A 23,335-nucleotide genomic window follows, 5' to 3' on the forward strand; every position below is an offset into this window, starting at 1 on the left:
GTGTCAGTAGACTTGAAGACGGCACACTTTGATTGTTGCTACCCAGAGTTAACAATGCAACTTGCCATAGCTTCAATCAACACCCAGATCTCCTTATGTGGGCAAAGATGACAGCTTTGGTTCCTTTTTGTAGGCGAACTTCAGAGGTCTTTTACTGATTCTCACACACTCTCACACACTCACACACTCACACACACTCACACACACTCACACACACTCACACACACTCACACACACACACACACACACACACACACACACACTTATGTCGGGTTTATTTGCAACGCACATTCATGCAACCAAGGCCCTCAATTGTGAGGAGTCCTCTAGAACTATACTTGTGTGCATGACATTAAAACATTAATATAGGTCTGTATTAATATCACACTGTTACTGTCTATTTAAAGACATTTAAGCTACTCATTGTCAAGTTGCAATATTTGGCAAAATGTATAGATAGGCATATAAGTTGCCAGCTACAAATGGATCTCTGCATGACATCAGAGAGTAGGGTCCTTACCTCAAGAAAAAAAGATGGCGGCCTCCATACTGGGCAGGAGGACGGCATTATTTACCGAAACCATATCTTTTTCTTTAAATGCATTTGCTCCGAGGATTTGTTCTTGTGGTGTCCTACAACATTTTGTCAGCTACCATGCAAAACCTTTCAAACTAACTAATGAACCGTATGTTCCGGATAAACAGAATGAAAAGACTCCCGAATGGCAGAAAACCGCTAAGTATGACCGCAAACTCTTCGGACGGCACGGCTTGGCCTCTGGTATCAGCCCTGAGACACTTTGGCCAAGTCCCAAACAACTTGAGGAAATTATAGCGGAAGAAAAGCAATGGCATCCGTCGTTGGAAGAAATGTTGCAGAATATCGCTGCCAAGGATAAGGAACTGGCAGCTAAACGTGCGGCAAGGTACCGTAATTGCTAAGCTAGCTAGCCTTGTGATACATGTTCCATCATGAGGCAAAAACATAATCATTAGCATACAACATAATCGTATGGCAACAACAAAGTTGTCCTTGGGGCCTCGTTAAATCACTACCGTGTGTACATGTAGTGCACGACTAGTGCAGTCATATAAATATGTCAAAAGTGTGAAGATCAACAGTGCTCTTGTCTAGTGTTAACGTTTTGTAACGTGAAGCTTGTGTGGGTACCTGTTCTGCATGGGTTACCAGATCTGCATGGCGCGTCATCAAAGACATTCTGATTGGTCTATTAGCCGTTACACTTCGAGAATTTCATTGGTCAGAATGTTGTTTGCTGTTCGATAATTCGCCTGTGTTTATTGATTTCTGTTGAAGGACCCAACGTACAGCGACGCACGAGCGTTTTCAAAATATTAAACTAGCCGGCTAGCCGACTACTAGCTACCACAACCTGGCCACAACACGTAGACAAGCTTATTGTTTTACCCACTGGATTTGTGAATTAAACTAAGAAAATATTTGTTGCTGTATTAAATAACAAATGTTTAGCCTGTCAAAACTACCCAGCTAGCCACCATACAACGATGCACTGACACCTTTTTTGTAATTTCAAACACCGATACGCTGTATTTACCTACCGTTTTCGTCATGAGAATGTAACATTTTCACAAAGAAAGCATTTTTTGCCGTATTAGATTGCAAACTGCTTCTAACCTGTCAAAGCTTGAAACATAGAAGTAGCCTACCCAGCTAGCCACCAAACATTGATGCACTGCTTTACCTATCGTTTTTGTAACTTAAACAAACATCGATACACTGTGTTTACCTACCTTTTATGCCATAAGGAACTGCCGTTTTAATAATAATAATAATAATAATAATAATAATGAAAACGCATTTCTTGCTGTATGAAATTGCACACTTCTTCTAACCTGACAAACCTCGAAACATCGAACATCGATGCACTGCGTTACCTAACGTCTTTGTAATGTAAACAAAAAAAGCATTTGTGCACGTCTTCTAACTTCAATCTGTAGGCTCTATTTCTTATCCTGGACTGCCATCTACTGGATAGATAAGGCAACAGCCTAGTAATTATGTGGAAAAAAACCTACTACATGTTGGATTTACCAAAACATGACTATGACTAATCATGGGGGTATACCACAGTGGAAACTTAAATCATTTGCATTTCTCATGCTAAAAATCTGAAATCAAAGGGAACATTATTATTGCATTGATTAGTTAGCTATTCATGTAAAATGTAGCTTGTCCATACATCTGGAAATCCATTACCACCAATATCAAACAAATCAATTCCAGAGAAAACAACGGTTGACATGTTTATTAGTGTGTAAAGCGTTTTACAATGTGTGTTGCATCTTGTAAAGATATTCATTAAGAGAAATCAAGTTTCAGTGTCCATGTCTCGTTGGTGCAAGTCCAAAGGTAGACCACTGTCTAGCACCGTCTCACTGTCCACTGTTCATTGAGGCCTGTCAACCTGTGAAAATAAAACCAACAAACAATCAGTGTTTTTAACTGGCTTTAAAAACTGTGGAAGAAATTTAACCTAAAGGTCTATAACAGAGTCTGAAATAAGGTTTTTGTCTTAGTAGGTTATTCATCTCTGCCCAAAGAGGTCTCATAAGCATCAGGCAATCAGGATACATATTATAGACAAAGTCTGTGCACCCAAGAAACAATCAGTAGTTTCTCACACACGTATTTATACCTTGCATCGTATCATAATACCATTGCGTCACTACACCTTCTGCACACACGACTTGGTCAATACAATGAGTTAGATTACAACGAAGGACATTAAGAACATTTCTATCATCATACAACACGTGATTTGCAATCTACACACCAGTTACCGAAACAGAAGAAGTGTCAAATAAAAACAATACAAGGTTAAGTTATCGGCAGGGGTGTAGTGGTAAAAAAAAGAGGCGGGGTAAACTATAAACTCTATGACCAGGGGTGCGTTCCCCGAAAGCATCGTAAGCCTAAGATGATCGTAAAGTCCCTCTTACGAACGTCTTAAGGTTTTCTGACTCTTTGCCGAAACCATCGTAACTTAAGAGCATTGTGAAAACACTCGTAGATCTATGAGTGCTCCAGGGTTCTCGTTACTGACTAAGAGCGTCTTAACGCATATGCCTCAGTGGAGTCACCAGCAGGATATGCAGGGGGATTACAACTCAGAATATAATTATCCAACTTGTGTTACCATTCTTTATTGTATTCACTTGTGATGACAAAAACAGCCTAACAAATTATGAAATGAGACGTTGCCAGAAAAGTTTGTCATTATCTTTGTGCAGGCTATCTTTTATTAGGCCTATGAGATAAAAACAGAGAAAGGAACATGAGGTTTTAGTCTGTGCTGCGTCAAAATCTAAGTCTAGGCTATATGTTACAGTAGCCTATTCAAGCCTACACATTTCCTAATTTTCTTACTCAACCTCTTTCTTCAAACGTCTGCGTGACATCTCGAAACGTTATTGCAGGCAGCACACCGTGCTCTCACAAGTGGGTTAGCTTTAACTTCAGTGGGGCACGATTAAGAGCTAGCCAAAGCCTAATTAGTCCGTGAGCCAAGGCCTCAAATTATGGAAACCGTTACCGAAAAGGTGGCAAAGGCTACCATACCTTTTCTGAAAGCCTGGGATCTCAGCTTTTCAATGATGTATGATGGCCATCTGACAAGAGTAGCTGTTTTGAGTTATGACACATAATGTAAACTAAGGTTAAAGAAATAATGTGTATAAATCAAGCAGAACACTGGAATATTTTATTTTGTTATGTTTGGTATCATTTTAAAGGGGAGACTCTGAGCTTTCATTTAAATCCTTTTGTGAACATTTTGGATAAGTACAGCCAACCCTGGAGCTCTTCAAACCTTTAATCACACACATTTCCCTACCATTTCCCTGCCATTTTTTGTCTTTTAATCCTGTGGCACCTGGGAGCATCAGAGAAACAAAATCCAAACACTGAAATACTGGCATGACCCTAGGGATTCAGAAAATGTATCATTTACCCATACTATCTGATTTGGAGGGGGGGATTTACAGTCTTGTATCAGAGATGGCATTTTTTCAAAGCCATAAACAGTAGTGTACTATTACCCTTGGCTAATTTGTTGATAAGTGGAGTTGAAAGTCTGAGGTAAATATATTTTAGATAATAATTATTGATACAGATCATTTTGAAAAAGTTGTTATTCAGCATTCTCAGCATTTTTAGATAGTTAAAAAGGTCCTTAATACGTATCCACCACATATCATTTATATCAGGTCCCCACTTTCTTTGAATTTACATAAAAAAATGAATGTCTTGTTCTCAGGCAAGAAAATACACGTATACACAGGCTGCGATACCTTAAGTGCATTTGCAGGCCATGGTAAAGTGTCAGCCCTAAAACTTTTTCAGAAGAATGAAAACTTCTGTGAGACCTTTCAGAAGGTTGGGGCAGACTGGGCAATGACACCTGAGTTGTATGCAGCCTTAAAGGAGTTCACATGTCAAATGTACAGCTCCAATTCCAGAATCACCAACATCAATGAAATGAAGTATGCACTTTTTTTGTGCAAAGAAAGGCGTAGAATCCTGGCAGTTAACTCCATGCTCGGATTCTCTCAGGAAGCACGGTCTCAGAGCTAACTATCAAGGTGCTATCTGGAGAAGATGCCTCGAGAACAACCCTGAAGTTCCTTCCCCAGTTGAGCATGGGTGGTCTAGATTGGACCAAGATGGTGACTTACAGCTCTCCATAGACTGGTTCAATGTCTCCATTGGTCCCGAAGCAGTACTTGAGTTTCTGTCCTGCTCATGCAAGAGGGACTGTGTCACTCCTCATGTCAGTGTGTTGCACTGTATAACAACTTTTTCAAAATGATCTGTATCAATAATTATTATTTCAAATATATTTACCTCAGACTTTCAACTCGACATATCAACAAATTAACCTTAAGGGTAATAGTACACTACTGTTTATGTCTTTGAAAAAACGCCATGTCTTATATAAGACGGAAAATCATCCCCTCCAAATCAGATAATATGGGTAAATGATACATTTTCTGAATCCATAGGGTCCTGCCAGTATTTCAGTGTTTGAATGTTGTTTCTCTGATGCTCCCAGGTGCCACAGGATTAAAAGACAAAAGATGGCAGGGAAATGGCAGGAAAATGTGTGTGATTAAAGGTTTGAAGAGCTCCAGGGTTGGCTGTACTTATCCAAAATGTTCACAAAAGGATTTAAATGAAAGCTCATAGTCTCCCCTTTAAAATGATACCAAACATAACAAAATAAAATATTTCAGTGTTCTGCTTGATTTATACGCATTATTTCTTCAACCTTAGTTTACATTATGCATCATAACTCAAAACAGCTACTTTTGTCAGATGGCCATCATACATCATTGAAAAGCTGAGATCCCAGGCTTTCAGAAAAGGTATGGTAGCCTTTGCCACTTTTTCGGTAACGACCAACCCCTCTGGCTCACGGACTAAATAGGCTATGTTACATCTTCCAACAAACATAAAAATGGTGCAACAATCTAATGTTAAGTAATAACAATGATGTATGCCTGTATGTGGTAGATGCTTACATGCAGAGGTTTTCTATTTTCGTATTGATGTAAACGAATGTATAGATCCGAAGTTCAGACGGTGCCTAGCTGTGACGTGCAGTCACCTGACATCACCACCAAATTAGGGGATATTTCAGAACTTTTAACGTGGACAGCTCCCTTAAGAGCATCTTAAGAGTGGTGCACGCGCGTTCACGCTACGAGCATGTTCGGGAAACAGTCAGAAAAACCAAACGATCGATCTTATGATGAATCGTAGAAAACCCTCATAAGTTTGTCTATCCATCGTTATCGGGAAACGCACCCCTGGACCATGACGCAGTCACTGTAAGGCGAATCACAGCATATCGGTGTATGTGTATCCTGATATTCTTTATAGGTTATCATTTGATTGTACCAAGGGTATCACTGATTTTTCCCTCACAGGTCACGCAATCACTAATCAATGCATATATTGATTTAAGTTCTTTGCTAAATAGACTCAAGGAATAATATGGTTGAAATCTCTCTGTTCCCTCTCACACAGATTAGCCCATCTCTGTTCCTTCATTCTCTGTTGTCTTACTTCTTTCCCTCCTCTTTCCTGATCTCCTCTCTCCATTTCCCTCCACAATATGTCTCCTCTCTCTGCACTCCCTGCATCATTGTCTGCCTCACCTCTGTCTGTAAAATTAAATTAAAATGAAGAAAAGATAGTTTAGCACACTATGTCCTGTCGATTAGCTGGTCACATTATAAGGCTTCAGACAAACTATTAATTAGAAAGAAAAAAAATAGCATGCATTTAATGTTTAGGTATCCAGTCTGAATGCTATAGCCTATCTACACATTCAAGTTAACTGACTTAACCCTATGAGCCCTTAAGCTGTAAGGGCATTTTTCTACCTCTAGTTAGAAACATTTTTTCTGGTGATTGTAAGTGCCATTCACACATGCTACATATTGTTTTTTTTTTTTCAGCACAGTCTAGGCTACCCAGATCTGCCACAATATCATGTATAAATACTTGCATTGATTTGATTTAGATTTTTAAATAATACAAATTTGAAAAGGGTACTATACAAATTCTTACATTTTGACGTGCATCTCACCACCGCAAGCTAACAGCTCGACATGACTTGCATGGTTATGTAGGCCTGACTGTCCCGAAAATGGCAATATAAGAACCATGGTGGAGGTATACTTTGGGGCTGAGCAATTTACTGAAATATGTGGTGTGTGCCTTCCAGAAATAAATGTCAATTTTTATTTAGTGCTGAGAAATGACTTTTTGACACTTTTTGCACTTCATATTTGTGACACTAGCTGATCTGACCTGACTTGTTTGCGTGGTAGCACACATGTCGTGCACAGATGATGATTCTCTATAATATATTTTACTGCATTGCAATGAACAAAGTAAATGTAAAAAAGTGTTTATTTGTCAAACAAATTTGGATGCAGTATGAGTCTTGAATTGGATACCATACAGGAGTTTTGCTAGGATCTCAAAACCGTATTATGAACGTGACTTGCCATAGAGAAACACATGATAACATTAGATTATGAACATAGGCTCTCCTCTCTCATTTGACATGCGTGCCATATCTTTCTGATGGCGGTTTCACGAGTAAATCAAACAAGAGTAATGGTAGCCGAAGCTATATGACATTATTATTTGTTTGTCACTTCGTCTGATTTTATAATACGAAATGATCAATGTATTTGATATCAATGGAAAGCTCTGCTTCTCCTCTTTCATTTGATATGCGTGTCTTGTCTGTGCGATAAGGGGTCCGCGAGTAATTCAAGCGAGAGTTCTGGATGCGTGGGTGAACGTAGAGTAATGTAGACTGTAAATATCATATACTTTGACTTAACTTCATGATTTTATTTTATTTTCATACTTGATCGTACAGACAAGTGTCTAGTCTCGTTGGAAAGCCCCGGTTCTGCTCTTTCGTGCAATATAAGTCTCATCTCACTGTGACTAATAATCGCGGAGCAATGTAACAAAGAAGAACGTGTGCGTTTTTTGACGCACTTTGCGTTCGTCGGGCTCATAGGGTACTGTGTTCCTGCCAGTACCATTTTGAGAAGGGCAAGGGGGTGGGGGCTCTCCCAGTCAATAATTTCAAATGGTAGTGAGTCGGAGAAGCCTAAACTAACCCATTTTTTTCTCTAATGACTTTATCATGTCTGGAATTTTAAGCCATGTAACATCATCCACAAGTAGTTAGGTAGACATTGTACTCTAGATTGTAATTACACCTGTCTCTACCGGGTAATGCAGAGTGAAAGCCGTAGGTGTCTTTTTCGTTGAGGCCTGCCGTGAAATAACAACAATCTTGGGAATAGTGTTTAACTTATCAGTGGGAACATGAAAGTAAAACCTGTGTAGTTGAAAAGCCCACTCACCACGTCAAGGTGCAGGCCACGGGTGGGGTGTTAGTAGGACAAGACACCTGTCTCTGCCGGGAGTAATGCGGAGTGACTGACAAGGGTGGTCTTGCTAGAAAAAAAAATCTGTGGAAGACAAACTCTGAAGATATTAGTTAGTATACGAAGAGTTCTTTTCCAAAACGCCAAATCCACCATTTTAATAAATTTTTACAAATCATTTTTTTTTATTTTTTTTTCAAGTAATTTCAGTGAAACTGTATTGGATTATGTTTAGTGGATTTATCTTTACTAAATCAAAACAAAACATCTGCATTTTTATTGAAATTAAGTGAAATACACAATTAAATAACATGACTTTTTAATATTTTCAAAAATGGATTTATAGCGTTTTGGAAAAGAGCTCTTCATACGTACAGCATGGTGACACACACCCATTTTGTTTTTGGCCCACCACCACCCCCCCTTTTCGGGGGACAACTACATTCTTAATAAAGCAATGAACTATGAAAGAGAGACAGGAGAGAGCACGCTGTCATTCATGCATTGAATGTGCGCTGTGCTGTATTATTGCTTACTGTGTAGCACAAGTGGCCTAAATTGAGTTATTTTTTATGGGATAGAATGTAGCCTAGTTGCATGCCTGTGTGCGTATCAGACCATCTCTCCTGCTCAATCAAAATGTATGCGCATGGATATAGTTCTGCATTAAGTTGATTAGTCTACAGTACGTGTTCATTAGCTATTCTAGCAGGGGGAGGTGGTGGATTTAAAAGTAGCCTAGACTATTTGGCACAGGTTATTGCGCTGTCGCTGGTCGTCAAAATCATGCAGAATTGCTACGTTTTCTAACCGATGAAATAAATCACCGTTTGCAAAAAAACATTGACGTGTAAACAGGGCCTTAGTGTACTGCACTGAAGGTAACACAGACACACACACACACTACAGTACAATAAGTCATCGCTTAGCATACCTGAGCGCCAGAGGCTGGTGTGTCCAGAAGGGGACGTTCTGGTGGCTGGGAGAGGGAGAAGGGGTCACGGCTGGTGGGGCATGCCTGCACGAGTCAACCTCCATGGCGGCAGCGAGAAGAGTGGCATCCGATGGACCCTCATCAACAGGTGGACCGACAGTGCCCAGGAGCGGTTGTGCTGCTTGGGCTGCCTTTTCCACATCCCTGGTCAGCACATACCTCTTCAGGTTTGCCCCCTGCTTCTCTCTCTCCCTTGTGGGATACAATGATGGTCACAGCGTATCCCACGTCGTTGCCGAGTAGCCACTGGAATGTCTGACCCCTGCACTGGCCGAGCTGCAGCTTGCTGGCCGGTGGTTGGTGGGGTCACCTCCCTTCTTCTAGCCCTCGCCTCAGAGCGCACCAGTTCGGAGTTCTTTACCAGGGCAGTGGCAGAGACCACTACCTTTATGGAGGGGTCAACTCTGACGTTGAGTCCTTCTCAAAGCGGAAAATGGGCTCCATTTTCTAGAAGAGATAAGATTTCAATCACTAACCATCTAATACACATCAACTGTTTAGATCCTACTAATAGCCCATTACTGTACACAATAATACGTATTCATTAACATACATTACACATCAGGTGTCCTGTTTACACATGTAAACCATATTTACACTTCGAATTTTCAACTCCAAACTGTAGCAACTATATCTATGTGGTATAAGGAAGATACCCAAGAAGTCTGATCAAAGACTAAATACATTTTGAGAGATCCCTAGCCCTTGGAAAAGACGTAACTAAAATGTCCATTCACCTCCTTGTATTTAACTTGCAAAAATCACGACAGGTCTGTTTACACGCCTAAAGCATGTTTATACTTCAAATTTCGACTCAACATAGTTGAAACACCATGCATGGGGTCTTAAGAAGTGTACCACGTTGACTGGTCAGGTTTTTAAAGCATTTCCAGGGATACCATGTCATTACACAGCAGTGGCAAGCTAATTTATTTTCTATGTTTAGGATGCTAATAGCGATTTACGCTAACGCATCTAAAGCACAGTTATACTTTACATTTCGAGTCCACACAATTAGCAGTAGGCTACGACACCTTTGGTCTCAAAAAATAAACCCAATAGTCAGAATAGTAGCTATTTCAAACACGTTTCACCGCGATGAGGTTTGAATGTGACATGCTCACCCTTATTAGACATTCTCTGTGCTCACCTTTACCACGATAACGCTAAACTTGGATGGCTATTTCACTGCTAACTGATTCTTTTCTCAATAAAACTACACTTTCGCTGTAGCACATACTTTTACAACGAATAATGCCTTACCTTGTAATAATAATTGTCCGGTCTCGAGTCAGATAACTCCATCGCGGTTGTCACCTTCGTCTTCGTCGTCGAATGAATCAATGACATTGAACCCCGCATTGAACTTGCCATGTTGTGAAAGGGTCCTCTATAAATATTAAAATATTAAAACTTTAACTTCAGGCATCGCCTGAGCAGCTATGCTTCTAACCCCGCCGAATTCTACTCTCGGCTTTAGACCAATGAGGTGGCGACAAATCATCTATTATGACGCGCCATGCAGATCTGGTAACCCATGCAGATCAGGTACCCACACTTGCAGTAACACTGACTCACATGACTTTACGTTGACATTGTTACGTGTCTTACTCGAGGAAACAGCAGAAGGGGGATTTTCACAATTTTCACTCTCAGGACATGCATGTGTTAAGATGTCGATGCAGAAGTTCAAGGTGTACGGAATTTGACGTGCCGCCCGCCAGTCTTTGTATGCACACCTAATTTGAAATACACATAGGGGGCACTGCAGCCGACACCTTTCAATAACTGCTTGGACCTTCTCATTGCATGCATGCGGATGTGTACAGGAAAACCTGTTCATTTAATCCGTTTTGGGAACAGGATCTAGTATACAGATTTGTTACGTTTACACACCAACAGACATTCAGAGGTCTACCAAGCACTGGCCCTGAAAATGTGTGCAGAGTAGGCCCCGCTGACTGCTAGGTATTATTTAGGGACACTGTGCAAGGAGTGGCATGGAGAGAACATGGGAAATTTACTTTTTCTTTGTGTAGCAGGTAGCAACACTATTCTGCATTATGCAATACCTCTAGTTTCATATGGGTGTGTTGTGAGCGGTACATTATGGTTGTATAAGATCCTCGAAAGAAAAGTGATGAAGTTTTTTTTAAAAAGCTCTTAAGGGATATGGTACAGAAAATGCAATGTGAGTGTGTTAATGGACAGAATATACGTTATATACCTATTGATTTAGTTGTCAGATTCAAGTAGTTTGATACATGTAATTCATTCAGACCAAGGTCTCAATTACCCAAATCCAAATAACTACCAGATCATTTGGTTTTGCTGTGGTTCAAAGCGCTAACAAAGTTGATTAACCCTTTCATGCGCAACGTCCACATGCGTGGACAGTAACTTTAACTCTGTTTTCTACTTATTTATCATGTTGATATACACCAATCCACTTCAGGGCAGTTTTAGTAGGTCCTTGGCAATATATTAACAATATGTATCATCTTATATTTGGAATATTGACTGCTTGATGACATCATCAATTCAACATGAGTGACAGTAATGGCCATATGCTGAATGCTCCAGGCATATCTGTAAAAAGCTAGTACTCAAGAAGGCAAAATCATGTAAAAAATATTATGCTGTACAGGAGAGTGTGTTGAACAACTCTATGTTTTCAGAGATTAAATCGGATGTAAAATAGAGTTTGTAGACCACAAAAAGCAACTGTCCACGTATGTGGACGTTGCGCAACAGAGGAGTTAAATGGCCAAAAATTAGATTTTGTAACTAGGACTTTTTTTTTTTTTTTTTTTTCAAATATGATTTTAATTGCTTTAAATTGCAAAGAAACAAACATTTGGTAAACATATTTATAAATAATGACCTAATTACATGTGGTAATGCCAAGGTGGTATGGTAATATGGTGGTAGTAGAGGGGTGGGTGGGTAGTAGAGGGGTGGGTATGAGAGTACTAGAGGGGTGGGTGGGTTAGTAGTAGAGGGATGGGTAGTATGGATGTAGTAGAGGGGTGGTTGGGTAGTGGTGGTAGTAGAGGTGGGTAATATGGGGGTAGTAGAGGGGTGGGTGAGGGTCGGTGAGCAATAATGGGGGTAGTAGAGGGGTTGGGCGGGTAGTATGGAGGTAGTAGAGAGGTGGGTGGGTAGTATGGGGGTAGTAGAGGGCTGGGTGGGTAGTATGGAGGAAATAGAGGGCCATAGTTTCCACATTTTCTGTCATTACATTTTTTCTTTTTTACCCCTTTGTTGCGCACTGTCCACATACGTGGACAATAACGTAACTTCTATATAAAAGCATATTTTTAAAAAATTCCAACTGATTTTCAATATTGGGCTCATGTAGAGTAAGAAAATCAATACTAAAAAAATCTAGACACTTTTTTTCATAATGCGTGCATGAAAGGGTTAAGCTTTAATTTTTTAATATTAAATTTCAATCTTTTCAATGACACTGTAAATCAGATTGTTCTGTGTTCACCTTGTGTCCATCCCTCAGAGAGAAAGTGATCGCTGCAAACATGGCCAAGATGCCACAGATGGTGGCCAACTGGCGTCGCGAGACCCGGGAGGCCAGGGAAAAGAAGAAGGCGGAGAAGGCCAAGCGGGACCGGCTGCTGGCCGAAGCCAGGGAGCGCTTCGGCTACGCCATGGACCCGCGCAGCCCCAAGTTTCTGGATATGATCAAAGACATCGAGAAGGAGGAGAAGAAGAAGAAGAAACTCCTGAAGCGGAGGAAGCAGGAGGAGCAGAGCGTGGTCGCTCCCGGGGCGGAGGGGGCGCCTGGGGCACCTGGGGCACCTGGCCCGGCCGCCTCCTAATGCTGGGCCTGGGGCGTGCAGAAGGGTTGTACATAGTCTTGTGTGTCTGGACATTTAACCACCTGTTTTACCAGTTCTGCTGTATGGGCAGCATGGTGTAGCTGTGTGTGACCAGTGCAACTGGTCGGGTTTTCAAATAAATGATGGTAAACACAATGTAGAATATATGCTTTTATTATATAAGGATGTGTAATATAATTTAAGGTCTAAAATTATACAATTATCTGTAAGGGTTTCTTCGCTCAAAAGAGAAGAGTGGAACACAAATTGAACACGGCAAGGCCGCTTAAAATAGTTAAGCCAGTGCAAACAAAGAGTATAGAAGTCTCTTCGATGCATTGCTGTTTTCACAGCTTTCCTGAATGTTGATTTTCACATTGGCTGACACTTGTCCGCTTGTTCACCTCTAGATAAAGACCACCGATGCTAAAATAGATGTGCACATTGATTCGTGCCGTGATAAAATACTAAAGTGACATTAAAATGTACTTGTCATGTAGTGAAGTGCACTAAACATAATGCAATGTAAGACATCAAGACTTAAACATGGCGTTAAGTAACTTGACACAATTTCAGTTTAAAATTTCACATAAGTCTTCCATCCACTGCTCTTCAGGGACATTTAAATATATATAAAAAAATAAATTGCTGTCCCTTTGGGAGGGATGTAACTGTTAAACAAAATGCCATCCTTGAAGAGTGGAGTATCCTGTTTGTGGAGAGCATGCTTCTTATCACTAAACCACCTGAGACTGGATTGTTATGACTGAACTCTGGAAAATGTTTTGAAAAGAGCCGTTGTTTCCCTGATGTGCCCTGCCATCTGATTATAGTGCAGTTGTCTCTCCCTGGTCATTTGTGTCAGCTTTCAGTTTAGAGAGGGCAGCGTGGATGCGGAAGTGGGTGCGGGACTCCATGGAATATTCTTTGTAGTTGTGTCTGTGGAGAGGAAAGCAGTAGAACTATCGGTCATACAGAATGGACTGCATTTACAAGCATCCAAAGCGCTTCACATTGTTATGCCTGACATTCACCCATTCACTCACACCGATGGCGTTCTCATCACAAAGCTGTAGTGAACTACTACTGGCTCCATTCTGTAGCGAAACATAATTAGACTTAATAATCAGCCAGGAGGACTGAAATCCATGCTCGTCTTGGTCAATTAGCATAATCAGTTGTTTAAAATACTAGCCTGGCTTGTAGCCTGGGTTCCCTTCCAATTTCCAAGGTTGGTTATGTTCAACAGTGCTGATAACTGCACTCATCTACCTATTCTTGTATAAAGCCCGCCTCATACTGAATAAGTGGTTATGATTGGTTCCTCGGTTTTCAGGGATTCAGAAATGCACTCGAATGGGAAATTTAGCCAGACGGCTCTGCAAATCAACTCAATGCAATTCAAAGGGGCTCACAAATTTGTCTGGGTTCACCAAGTAAAACAAGATGCTTCTTTGAATCAGCAACTGTGAGGACCTACTTTGCCTTTTGCAGTATCTTGATCGCCTCCTCTCGCCGTCCAAGATTAATATAGAGAAGCCCCAGCTCCAGCAAAGCATTGGGAACCAGGTAGTGGTCAAACTTGAGCTTCTTCTCACTATGGAGTTACCAGATCACACAAACATACAGTTCAACAACAGATAACTTAATAATCAAATTAATCCAACCATGCGTGCAGTTATTGGTTGTATTAGTTGTTTGCAGCACAAACCACATGAAGTTATAAAAAATAGATAATCTATGTTGTAATTTGTTATTCGGGGTATTTGGGTCTAGGTTAACAATATTAATATTAAGGTCAAGTTCAATGCATGTGTGTGCAAATATCAATATCAATATATCTTCAAAACAGCAGTTCAAGCACTCACTTCATGTACACTGTGTTGAAGCATTCCTCTGCTGCCTGAAGTTTGCCCTGGTTCTTCAAGCAAAGTCCCTTCAGCAGCTGAATGACACAAGTGTCATCTAATATGTATTCATTTGCTGAAAAAATATGATTTATATTTGTCATCCATTCACTGCTTTGCATTCACATGGTAGCACCCCTAAAGAATGCTGCACTTACATTTAATGTGTAATCCTCAAAGGCTTTTGTTGTTGTCTACATAATGTGAGCACTATGAGATTACTATGTACTATGCTGCTTTAAAAATACACATGAAAAATGATGAACCCTAAATAAATGCCGTCTTGGCAGTCCAGACATGTGCAGTACCAGGTGCCTCCTGTAGAGAGCGCTCAGCCGCCAGGAGAGTCTCCATCATGCCCTCAGTGAGCTCGGGCCGCTTGCTGATCATCGCAAAGCCATTCCACATGTACATCATTTCCTAAGCAGCGAAGAAAACAGACAGGTTCCTTTGTTGAGCTGTCTTTTTTTAGTCTTGCAGATGTGGCTGTTTACATGAGAATGAGAGAGGAGGAGATGGACTCTTACCAGAACTGGCACTTGCAACCGTACGGGACAGCTGGCTTTGTAGCGTCGAGCTTTGCGAATGGCAAACTTTTCCGTCGGTGGAGACTTGCCTGCTATTTTCTGCTTGAAGGAAGGCACCTGTCTACGAGAGACAGGTCCAAATTGGTAGACACACACAAGGGAGGAAGAGTGCAAATTACACAGAATAAATCAGACATAATGAGAGAGACAGAATAAGGGCTTTTGGACTTGGAACTGATTAAACGCTGGCTGCTCTAGCCTCTGGTTCTCACCTGAAGAGGTCCGCCTCGTTCTCCCCGAAGGGTCTGGCCTCACTGTTAGGCAGCATGCTGAGGCAGGCCGCCTTCATGTACACATACATTGCCTGAGAGAGGAGAGATAGAAAACAAATGGGCGATGGTCGTTACACACTAACAGCGAGTTCAGAAGGTGCTACTTTAGAACATTTTTTGTGATACTTCTCTCAATATTTTGGCAGCCTCCAGGGCAGTGTAATGTTATTACTTAAAAACTGCTAGATAATTCAATGTCTTTGAAAGGGCAACATAACAAATTCATCCCCTCATTAAACCATATCAGGAGCCACTTAAGACTTCAATTTCTGATTATAATGTGAATTTATTTACAATGCTATAGTGTAACAGCAAGTATATTCTTGGGTGCAAGTTGTGCGTATGTTTAATGAAAAGTAACATTATCCTTAAAATCCTTTACAGGATGTTAAGGCAATGGATGTGTGTGTGTGTGTGTGTGTGTGTGTGTGTGTGTGTGTGTGTGTGTGTGTGTGTGTGTGTGTGTGTGTGTGTGTGTGTGTGTGTGTGTCTGTTTACCTTGGACCATCGGCTTTCCTGACTCAGGAGGTCTGCGTAGAAGTAGGCCATCTTCCACAAGCGCTTGTAGGTGAAGCACCACATCAGCTCCCAGTAGCACATGTGGTGGAACTGCTTCCAAGCCTGCTGGGCCTTGCAGCCATCTTCAAACAGTGCCACCGCCTGGCCAAAAGGAGACACAACATGCCTTTTCCCGTTCACCTTTCACAAGCACACAAGTCATGACTCATGATGTTTAATTGCCTGGTAGACTACCCAGGGGAAACGGAGGGAGTTCCTACTTATTTGCGGCAAATACAAAGGAATCATGACAGCCAATTACTCAGATGAGAAAGCCTCCATTTTCTAAATCACACCGAATCCCTTTCACCGGAGAGAACCAGGTGCAGATGCGTTTCTAAGAGGCTATCAAGCCTTGTAGTGATCTTTAATCAGCAGGCTGTCTCCCTGTGTGCGCACCTCATCAATGTTCCCCTTGATCTCCTCTGCTCTGCCCGCAAAGAAGAGAAAAATGGCACCCTGTGAAGAGAGAGGGAGAGAGGGAGGGAGAGAGAGGAGAAATTACAGAGGAGGCATTTCTTGGCTGGTGTTTGATGCAGTGTTCTGCCTGGCACAGCAGGCCTTGACATAGACGCCATACAAAGAAACAGTGTTTCACCAACACAGTATTACAACCAAATTGCTAAAACAGGCTTGCAGGCCACCAATCTTCCAAATAGTCACAACTGCCTTTTCAAAAGACAATCATCAGAAAGGGCACTGTGTCATGCTTGGCCAATGCCCCGCCCCATCCCTGGAAAGGCGTCAACGTCGGCGAGACCGTGGAGAGGACAGTGACTCACCCTCGGATAGCGCAGGCGAAACGGCTTCAGCAGGGCCTCGGCCTCGGCCACGTCCGCCTCCCCGGTCCCTGTGGCAACACATCACGCACAAATTAAAGCACATGGACTGGAACATCAGTGCGCACTGCGCAGGCTGCAGGCTGCATGCTCGAGTGGACACCAGGGGGACTATGGAGATGGCGAGCGCGCGCTAAAGATTTCCACATGTGGGATGAGAGCTCTTCTTCTAGGCTGAGACTAGCCACTTTCAGACAGACGTGTATTTCCGCAATGTTCACGGGCATTTTACAGTAGTTTTTTTTTTCCGTTGTGCTGTCTGAATGCATATGTTTATGCATTTATTAGGCGCCATTATCTGCCCAGCGAACTAAAGCCCAATTGACGGAAATTCTACATTTGATGTGAACAACAGGTGGCCATATACATATCGCATATATGCTTCATGTCTGAATGTCCGCCACCGTCAGAAATGCGGCAAGCAATTATAGCAAAATGTGCGCAAAACCTGTCTGAAAACGGCTTGAGTGATCTGGGTTAAGGCTGTGTCTGAAACATAAGTTCACATGCTGGGCAGCATGCATTTTCCGAAAGTTACGTCAGAATAGACTGTCCAAAAGTCAAGCGCTCTCACTAGATGGGTACTTCGTTTGGCGTGATTTCCAAGCGTGCATCGATGCATCTTTTTTGGCTTCAGATATCCCATAATCCATTGCGCAGCACAGGTCAAGCTCCACACGTCATGCAAATCGTCAAGCAACACACCCCTCCCCGAGTCAGGTGACGCCAACTAGTTTGTGCTGTCCAAATGTAGGGGCGCATACTGAGGAGCAAGCTAACTGAGACGCTACTGGAAAGAACGGTACTATCCAGCGTGCGCCCTTGACAATTGACCACGGCCTAAGTTTCAGAGAGCAAACCAGAAACGCGGTCACATATCCAACAAGTGTGACTACAACAAACCTAAATGATTATGCTGAACCAACTACATTTGAAAAAAACGTATCATCACGCAGTGAAGTGTGTGGTCAGGAGTGAGGAGGAGCAGGAGGTGGGAAAGGTTACCCAGTATGAAGGAGAGGAATGTGTAGTAGCAGAGTAGAAGCAGAGCACTCAGCATGGAGCGCAGGTTGTTTGAGAGCGCCCCCTGGTGGAGCTGTGATAAGCCATACACCTGTATTGCAAAGAGAAAAGCCATTCATGCATACAGTTGAATTGGTCATGACTTATCTACAGATCTCTCTGTATTTCTCACAGATATACAGCTATATGTCCTTTGTGTGCCAGACAGGAGTTATGTCCTTGAATATCATGCAGTGAAACAGTATTACAGAATGAGTTAGTCACCTCTGTGTGGTTAACCATTGGCAATGTACAAGTGGATAAAGCATCACTGGTAAGCACCTGTTACAGTGTTTATGAGGAGTGTAAGATACCTTGTCACCCGAGAAGCCAGCAAACTCTAGGATTTTGAGGACACGTGGAGGAAATAATGACAGGGTCTGATGAGGGCAGAAAAAAAATATCAGGCAAACACACACACAAAAAAAAGAAACACACACAGCTGCTATTCAGCTAACGCTCACATAACTCTGAGGCATACCAAATTAAAAGCGCCGATACCAAAGGACAGGCCTCCTTCTAGCTGGGCGTGGTTGGGCCCTGTGGTGCCACGTGATTGGACAAAAGTGTGCAGCTCTCTGGATAAGAAAGAACACAACAATACAACAACTGTACGGGCATAAAGAATGTCTAGATAAGATGGAAGCAATACATGACTAATGGCTAAATAGGGGAAATACTGGTCTGTTATCTACACAACAGCCTGCAGAAACTACAGGTATGAATGAACGTTAAGATTGTTTTCCATAAGTAAGAGATGGGTTCATTTTCTATCTCATCTTCTTCCCCATTCCAATCATTTCAGCATTCAGCAAAAGTGCACTGACTTGTATATGAGGTAGCTGTTGCGCACTTTGATTCCTCCTTTGATAAAGTTCACCATGTTCTCGTCCTGCGATAGTAACAGAGGGCACATTCATGAGGAAAGAGGCCAAAGGAGGACAACAATTGGATAAAGAATACCTCTCTCCATCCACATGTAAGGTGATGCAAGCTGTTTCTTTTAACGTAAGTCTAATGTTTGCTCCTCCCCCCCCCCCCAAAAAAGAGGACCCCAGTTCCACAGAGAGGAGGTTTAAAAAAAAGAGGGTCATGTGCTCCACCTGACTGACCTGCAGAAATGTAAGAGCAGCTCTCTGTAAAAGGCACTCAGCGTAGCACACCTCAGCATGGAGTCCCTCTGCACAAACACAAGAAACACACATATTCATATTTAAACACACACACACACACACACACACACACACACACACACACACACACACAATATGTCAACATGCCCATTCTCACAAATAGAGCACAGTTTCTTACATAATAAAACATAATTGTACACCATTAGACTGTTCACAAACACAAAGTTCACATGTCTTGTCATTTTATTGTGTGCCAGGCCAGCTATGCTAATGGTGATGGCAGGGAATGTTATCCTGGTCATGAGATATTCAAACAGGCATGAGGGTGAGAGTTAACAGAGCACTACAAACAGGCTGTTCATAATAGTTGCCTTATGACTGGTATTGCCGTGTGTTCATTAACTGTGTGAGGTTGGGCCTATGTGGCATCTCCTCAGTTCCACACCAAACATGGTTTCTTACCCTCAGACAAACTGTCTCCAGCCGACTTGCTCCCCAGTGCGCCAGACTTTCGACGAAACCTGTCACAAAAATCATTGAATAACGAATGCAAATAAGACAATAATATAATAAAAAAAAACACAAAACAAAGAAAGCAATATTTCACAAGAAATGTTATGTGCTACGGGAAACCACAAGAAAGCAACGTGTGCACTGTGGACCGTCACAAAAAGAGGAAGAGAGTCTAGTAAGTAACTGTTAGTTGTAAGCTGTAATAGACTTGGAAATGAGTTGGTTGCTTATGTTGTTTCATCACCTCATTTAAAGTAAATGAATGGTTGGACCACATGGAACACGGTCTGGAATACAGCACAGTTTAGGCCATTTAATTATCCCCCACTTCTCTGTATGCAGAAGCCAGTGCAATTGGATATGTATCTGAAGAGCAGACCTATGTCACCAGCCTCCAGTCCAAAACGTATGCAAATACAGGCAAATACTCTACAGACAGCTAAGTTCGAATACCCTATAAAGGAAGCCATGTCTCAGCTAAGGCTTTTTCAATGTGATATGCTGCCTGCGGTTGTGGAATAACACATAGTGGATTGTCTGTCTTTATTAGACATGCTAGTTTAAAGAATTTAGGTGAAGCAGACCTTGACAAAACATTTCACATGTTCAGTATCAGCCTCATTGCTTCCTTTCAAGTGCTGCAGACTGAGGGATATCAGAATGTGAGAGTGCCCACCTTTGGCAGACCTCCTGCGCATGTTTCATGGTGCTTCCTGCGTTTGCGATGTCTTCATGTTCGAAAGTCATCATGGCCTGCATCTCCAACACTGTGGCATAGATGAGTGCATGGTACATGCTGTCCTTGGCACTGGTGGAGCCAGAGAAAGACATGGGCTTGCATAGTCAACAACACGTTCAGCTTGATGAGCTCTGAACATGGACATTGATTTCACAATTGCTAATGCCAAAAGCAATCAGTGTTCAACAGGGTCTTCAAAGTAGTGAGCATGCCTGTGAGTGGTCTATAAAGATAAGACATTTCCCCCCCCCCAGTTTCTAGTCTCTCATCTTACCCCACACCTCCAGGTCATCTACATCGCGCCACACGCACCTTGGCGTGGTGTGTGTGTATATGTAGGGCGTTGCACACTGACTGTGCAACCCTGGGTGTAGGCTTCAACAAATACTTTACATCCTGGAGCCAGAGAGGTAGTCTATAACACTATCAGAGCCTTTCCAGACTGTGGCACTTGGTGTGGCCTCTCAATACAATGGATTTTTACAAGGATGGCATGCCATCAATACAACCACTATAATACTATACATCTGCTAAAACCAACAGCATCATTTCAAGCCAGTGGCTATGGTAACGGTCATGACATTATGGCCGTACCGTGGTCTTAGCTTGTCCAAGCTTTCGCTGAAGTGGTTGTTGAGAAAAAGATCCAGGGCTTCCATACACTCCTCCAGACATCCTTGTAGAGTCGATGAGGAGCTGGCACATGTGCAATGAGTACAAACACATACGCACCAACAGACACAAATGTGCACGCACACACACACACACACACACACACGCAATTGAACAGAGATTACCTCTCCTAAATACAGACTTTTAAAAACCCTGTTATACATCAAATCAAAAAGAGAGGTCAAGTAACATAATATATGAATGTGCACATAGCAAGCTGAACGCCAGTTTAATTCAAGGATGGTAATCTCATCTTCTGAAAGGAAATGGGGTTTAAGATTTCATTTAGGTCTACTCATTTCACCATTGCCATCATGAAGAAGAAAATATACAGACATGCAATCTTGTATAGTTTTTTTTGCTTATAGTCAATAGGGCATTTAATCAGGCAGCTGAGTTACGTGGACATGTCACCCGCTTGTGTACACAGCTCAAGGTGTCTAATGTTTACTGAGAACATAAAATGTGTGACTTCACGACATGGACACTTGCTATAGAACAATAAGTGGTTTCTGACTAAGGTGTCGGATGATAACCAGTTAAAACTAGCTAAAAGAAATGTTTTTAGGACATTTTGTAGTTTATAATCCACAAAACAAAGCAAGCACAGAACACAGAAGATTACTCAATGAGGAAGGATGATGTAAAAAGAAGTTGCTGACAGATCTGGCTATAGGGAAATAGCTCCCCTGCTAAAGTCTAACATGACAGATACAAGGAAATGAGGCCATTCATTCAACAAAAGCCTAAATTTGAAAATTGACAAAGCACTTGCTTCCCTATACGTGTTCAATGAGTATGTATTAATTGTCTTCCTCTTCTTCCATAAGGTGTCACTCCTGCAATATCCCCTCACACCTGACTCTCGACATAACAAAGACGCACAATGAGACAGGTAAATTTGGCCTAGGCCTACTTACTTTTCGGCCACAGGTGCATATTTCCCACTGGACATGTTCCCTTCAAAGACCTCGTGCGCAAGCACCTTGCGAAAATGCAGGGAAGCCCGTGTCTGCGAGTAATGAACACTAAACACAAGCAGGACCGTAACTTTAATAAAATACAGCCTTCTATAAACTAGTCATCCCCACAGTAGTATGGGGCCACACGTATGGCGGCCACGAAAGGTAACTAAACGATAACTTCGCTAAGTGCAAACGAAAAGTGCTTTCATACGGATAAAGTGCTCGTCTACTGAGTGGGTGTGCTCTACAGTGGCTACAATTGCTCGACTCCTCCTTAGCAACGTCTCGCAGAACCCTGCATGCCACGCACACGCGCAACCTGTAGATTGTGTGGATCATAATATGATTTTGTGCTCATTTTGGCTTAGAAATGTACTTGAAATGTTAACCGTTTCAAACTGTTTGAACTGTTGAAGTAGCTGGTCTAGTGAACAACCAACGGATGGGAGTTTTCTGTTCTAAGACTTTCTTCCCGATTGAATAAGGCTGTGTTTTTGGCTTTAATTGTTTGCTCAAGATGTGGTCGCAGCAGATTATCACTAGTCCGTCTTCTTGAGATCGACAGGGAAGCTACACTGGGTGCGTACGCAGTTTCAGGAGACTAGTCTATTTTTTCGAACGTAGCTACTTTCATTGATTATAGTGGATGCTATGTTGCAGCTGAAGGTGCAGCTTCCCTGTTACAGAGCAAAATGTAACAATTTCAGGCTCATTGATACAATATTACCATATTCAAATATTGTCCACATATTTATTAGACACATTGCATGCGTGATCTTCGACTCCGTTAAGCGAACGTTGTTGATAGGCTACAGTCCAACAGCACTTTTACAGAGATGGGTCTTTGGGAGATGGTAGTTTCTCAGACACCAATACATGTAGATACATTTGTATACGATTTGTGTTCTTTCACACAACCTCAAATGCATATTTGTCGCTATTTGTGGGCGGCAACAGGTATTCCATGTTATTAGAGGTGCAAGCAAAAGCTGCATCACCACTGAGATCATAGAAAGGAGCTGGCTGAAGGGTTCTTTGAGTTTCATCAGGTCCCTTTCCACAGGTCGGTGGGTTAATCAAGCACCATGCAGTCTGCATTCATAATCTAGGTGCTTGATTTTATACACCTGTGGAAAGGGACCTGATTATGTCGTGTTTAGTTGTACACTGAAAGCACAGTTTCTATTCATGGGTTTCATTGTGTCCCTTATCACGGTGTATAAAATCAAACACAGAGATTATGAATGCATCTCTTGAAAGGGACCTGATAAAAACCCATGAATAGCTATGCAT

General features: G+C 41.9%; 2 protein-coding genes and 1 long non-coding RNA gene across 4 annotated transcripts; 1 reads left to right on the forward strand and 2 right to left on the reverse strand.

Annotated features, from left to right (window-relative positions):
* The first annotated feature begins 508 nt into the window (after positions 1–508).
* Positions 509–12,951, forward strand: gadd45gip1 (growth arrest and DNA-damage-inducible, gamma interacting protein 1). Its single transcript, XM_062532023.1, has 2 exons — positions 509–926; positions 12,474–12,951. Exons 1-2 carry the CDS (start codon positions 535–537, stop codon positions 12,793–12,795), a joined length of 714 nt encoding a protein of 237 aa, XP_062388007.1. The 5' UTR covers positions 509–534; the 3' UTR covers positions 12,796–12,951.
* LOC134076791 (uncharacterized) lies at positions 2,011–10,314 on the reverse strand. Of its 2 annotated transcripts, none has more exons than XR_009938627.1 (4): positions 10,223–10,314; positions 8,900–9,406; positions 7,942–8,049; positions 2,011–2,447 (listed from the first exon to the last, which is right to left on the reverse strand). It is a non-coding gene; the product is annotated as an uncharacterized LOC134076791 (long non-coding RNA). The 2 variants fall into 2 exon arrangements; XR_009938626.1 differs by having other exon boundaries at positions 7,942–8,065.
* Positions 12,952–12,953: 2 nt separating the features above from the next.
* zgc:158403 (tetratricopeptide repeat protein 39A) lies at positions 12,954–22,277 on the reverse strand. The gene is made up of 18 exons (XM_062532020.1): positions 21,998–22,277; positions 21,000–21,101; positions 20,343–20,474; positions 19,616–19,674; positions 19,133–19,200; positions 18,848–18,912; positions 18,502–18,598; positions 18,335–18,400; positions 17,964–18,072; positions 16,902–16,969; positions 16,519–16,578; positions 16,060–16,221; positions 15,502–15,593; positions 15,230–15,350; positions 15,011–15,122; positions 14,664–14,778; positions 14,276–14,392; positions 12,954–13,734 (listed from the first exon to the last, which is right to left on the reverse strand). Exons 1-18 carry the CDS (start codon positions 22,030–22,032, stop codon positions 13,623–13,625), a joined length of 1,692 nt encoding a protein of 563 aa, XP_062388004.1. The 5' UTR covers positions 22,033–22,277; the 3' UTR covers positions 12,954–13,622.
* Positions 22,278–23,335: the final 1,058 nt, after the last annotated feature.

This window comes from Sardina pilchardus, chromosome 3 (assembly GCF_963854185.1).
Source record: "Sardina pilchardus chromosome 3, fSarPil1.1, whole genome shotgun sequence".
Taxonomy (NCBI): Eukaryota; Metazoa; Chordata; class Actinopteri; order Clupeiformes; family Clupeidae; genus Sardina; species Sardina pilchardus.

What these genes read in the sequence shown, in the direction of transcription:
- zgc:158403 (XM_062532020.1), bottom strand. Translation starts at nt 22,032, where the DNA reads ATGTCCAGTGGGAAATATGCACCTGTGGCCGAAAA. An exon ending in TGGAGACAGTTTGTCTGAGG is followed by an intron (nt 19,201 to 19,615) that starts GTAAGAAACCAT and finishes GTGTTTGTGCAG; the next exon opens with AGGGACTCCATGCTGAGGTG. An exon ending in GGTTGCAAGTGCCAGTTCTG is followed by an intron (nt 15,123 to 15,229) that starts GTAAGAGTCCAT and finishes TTCGCTGCTTAG; the next exon opens with GAAATGATGTACATGTGGAA.
- gadd45gip1 (XM_062532023.1), top strand. Translation starts at nt 535, where the DNA reads ATGGCGGCCTCCATACTGGGCAGGAGGACGGCATTATTTACCGAAACC. An exon ending in GCAGCTAAACGTGCGGCAAG is followed by an intron (nt 927 to 12,473) that starts GTACCGTAATTG and finishes TCCATCCCTCAG; the next exon opens with AGAGAAAGTGATCGCTGCAA.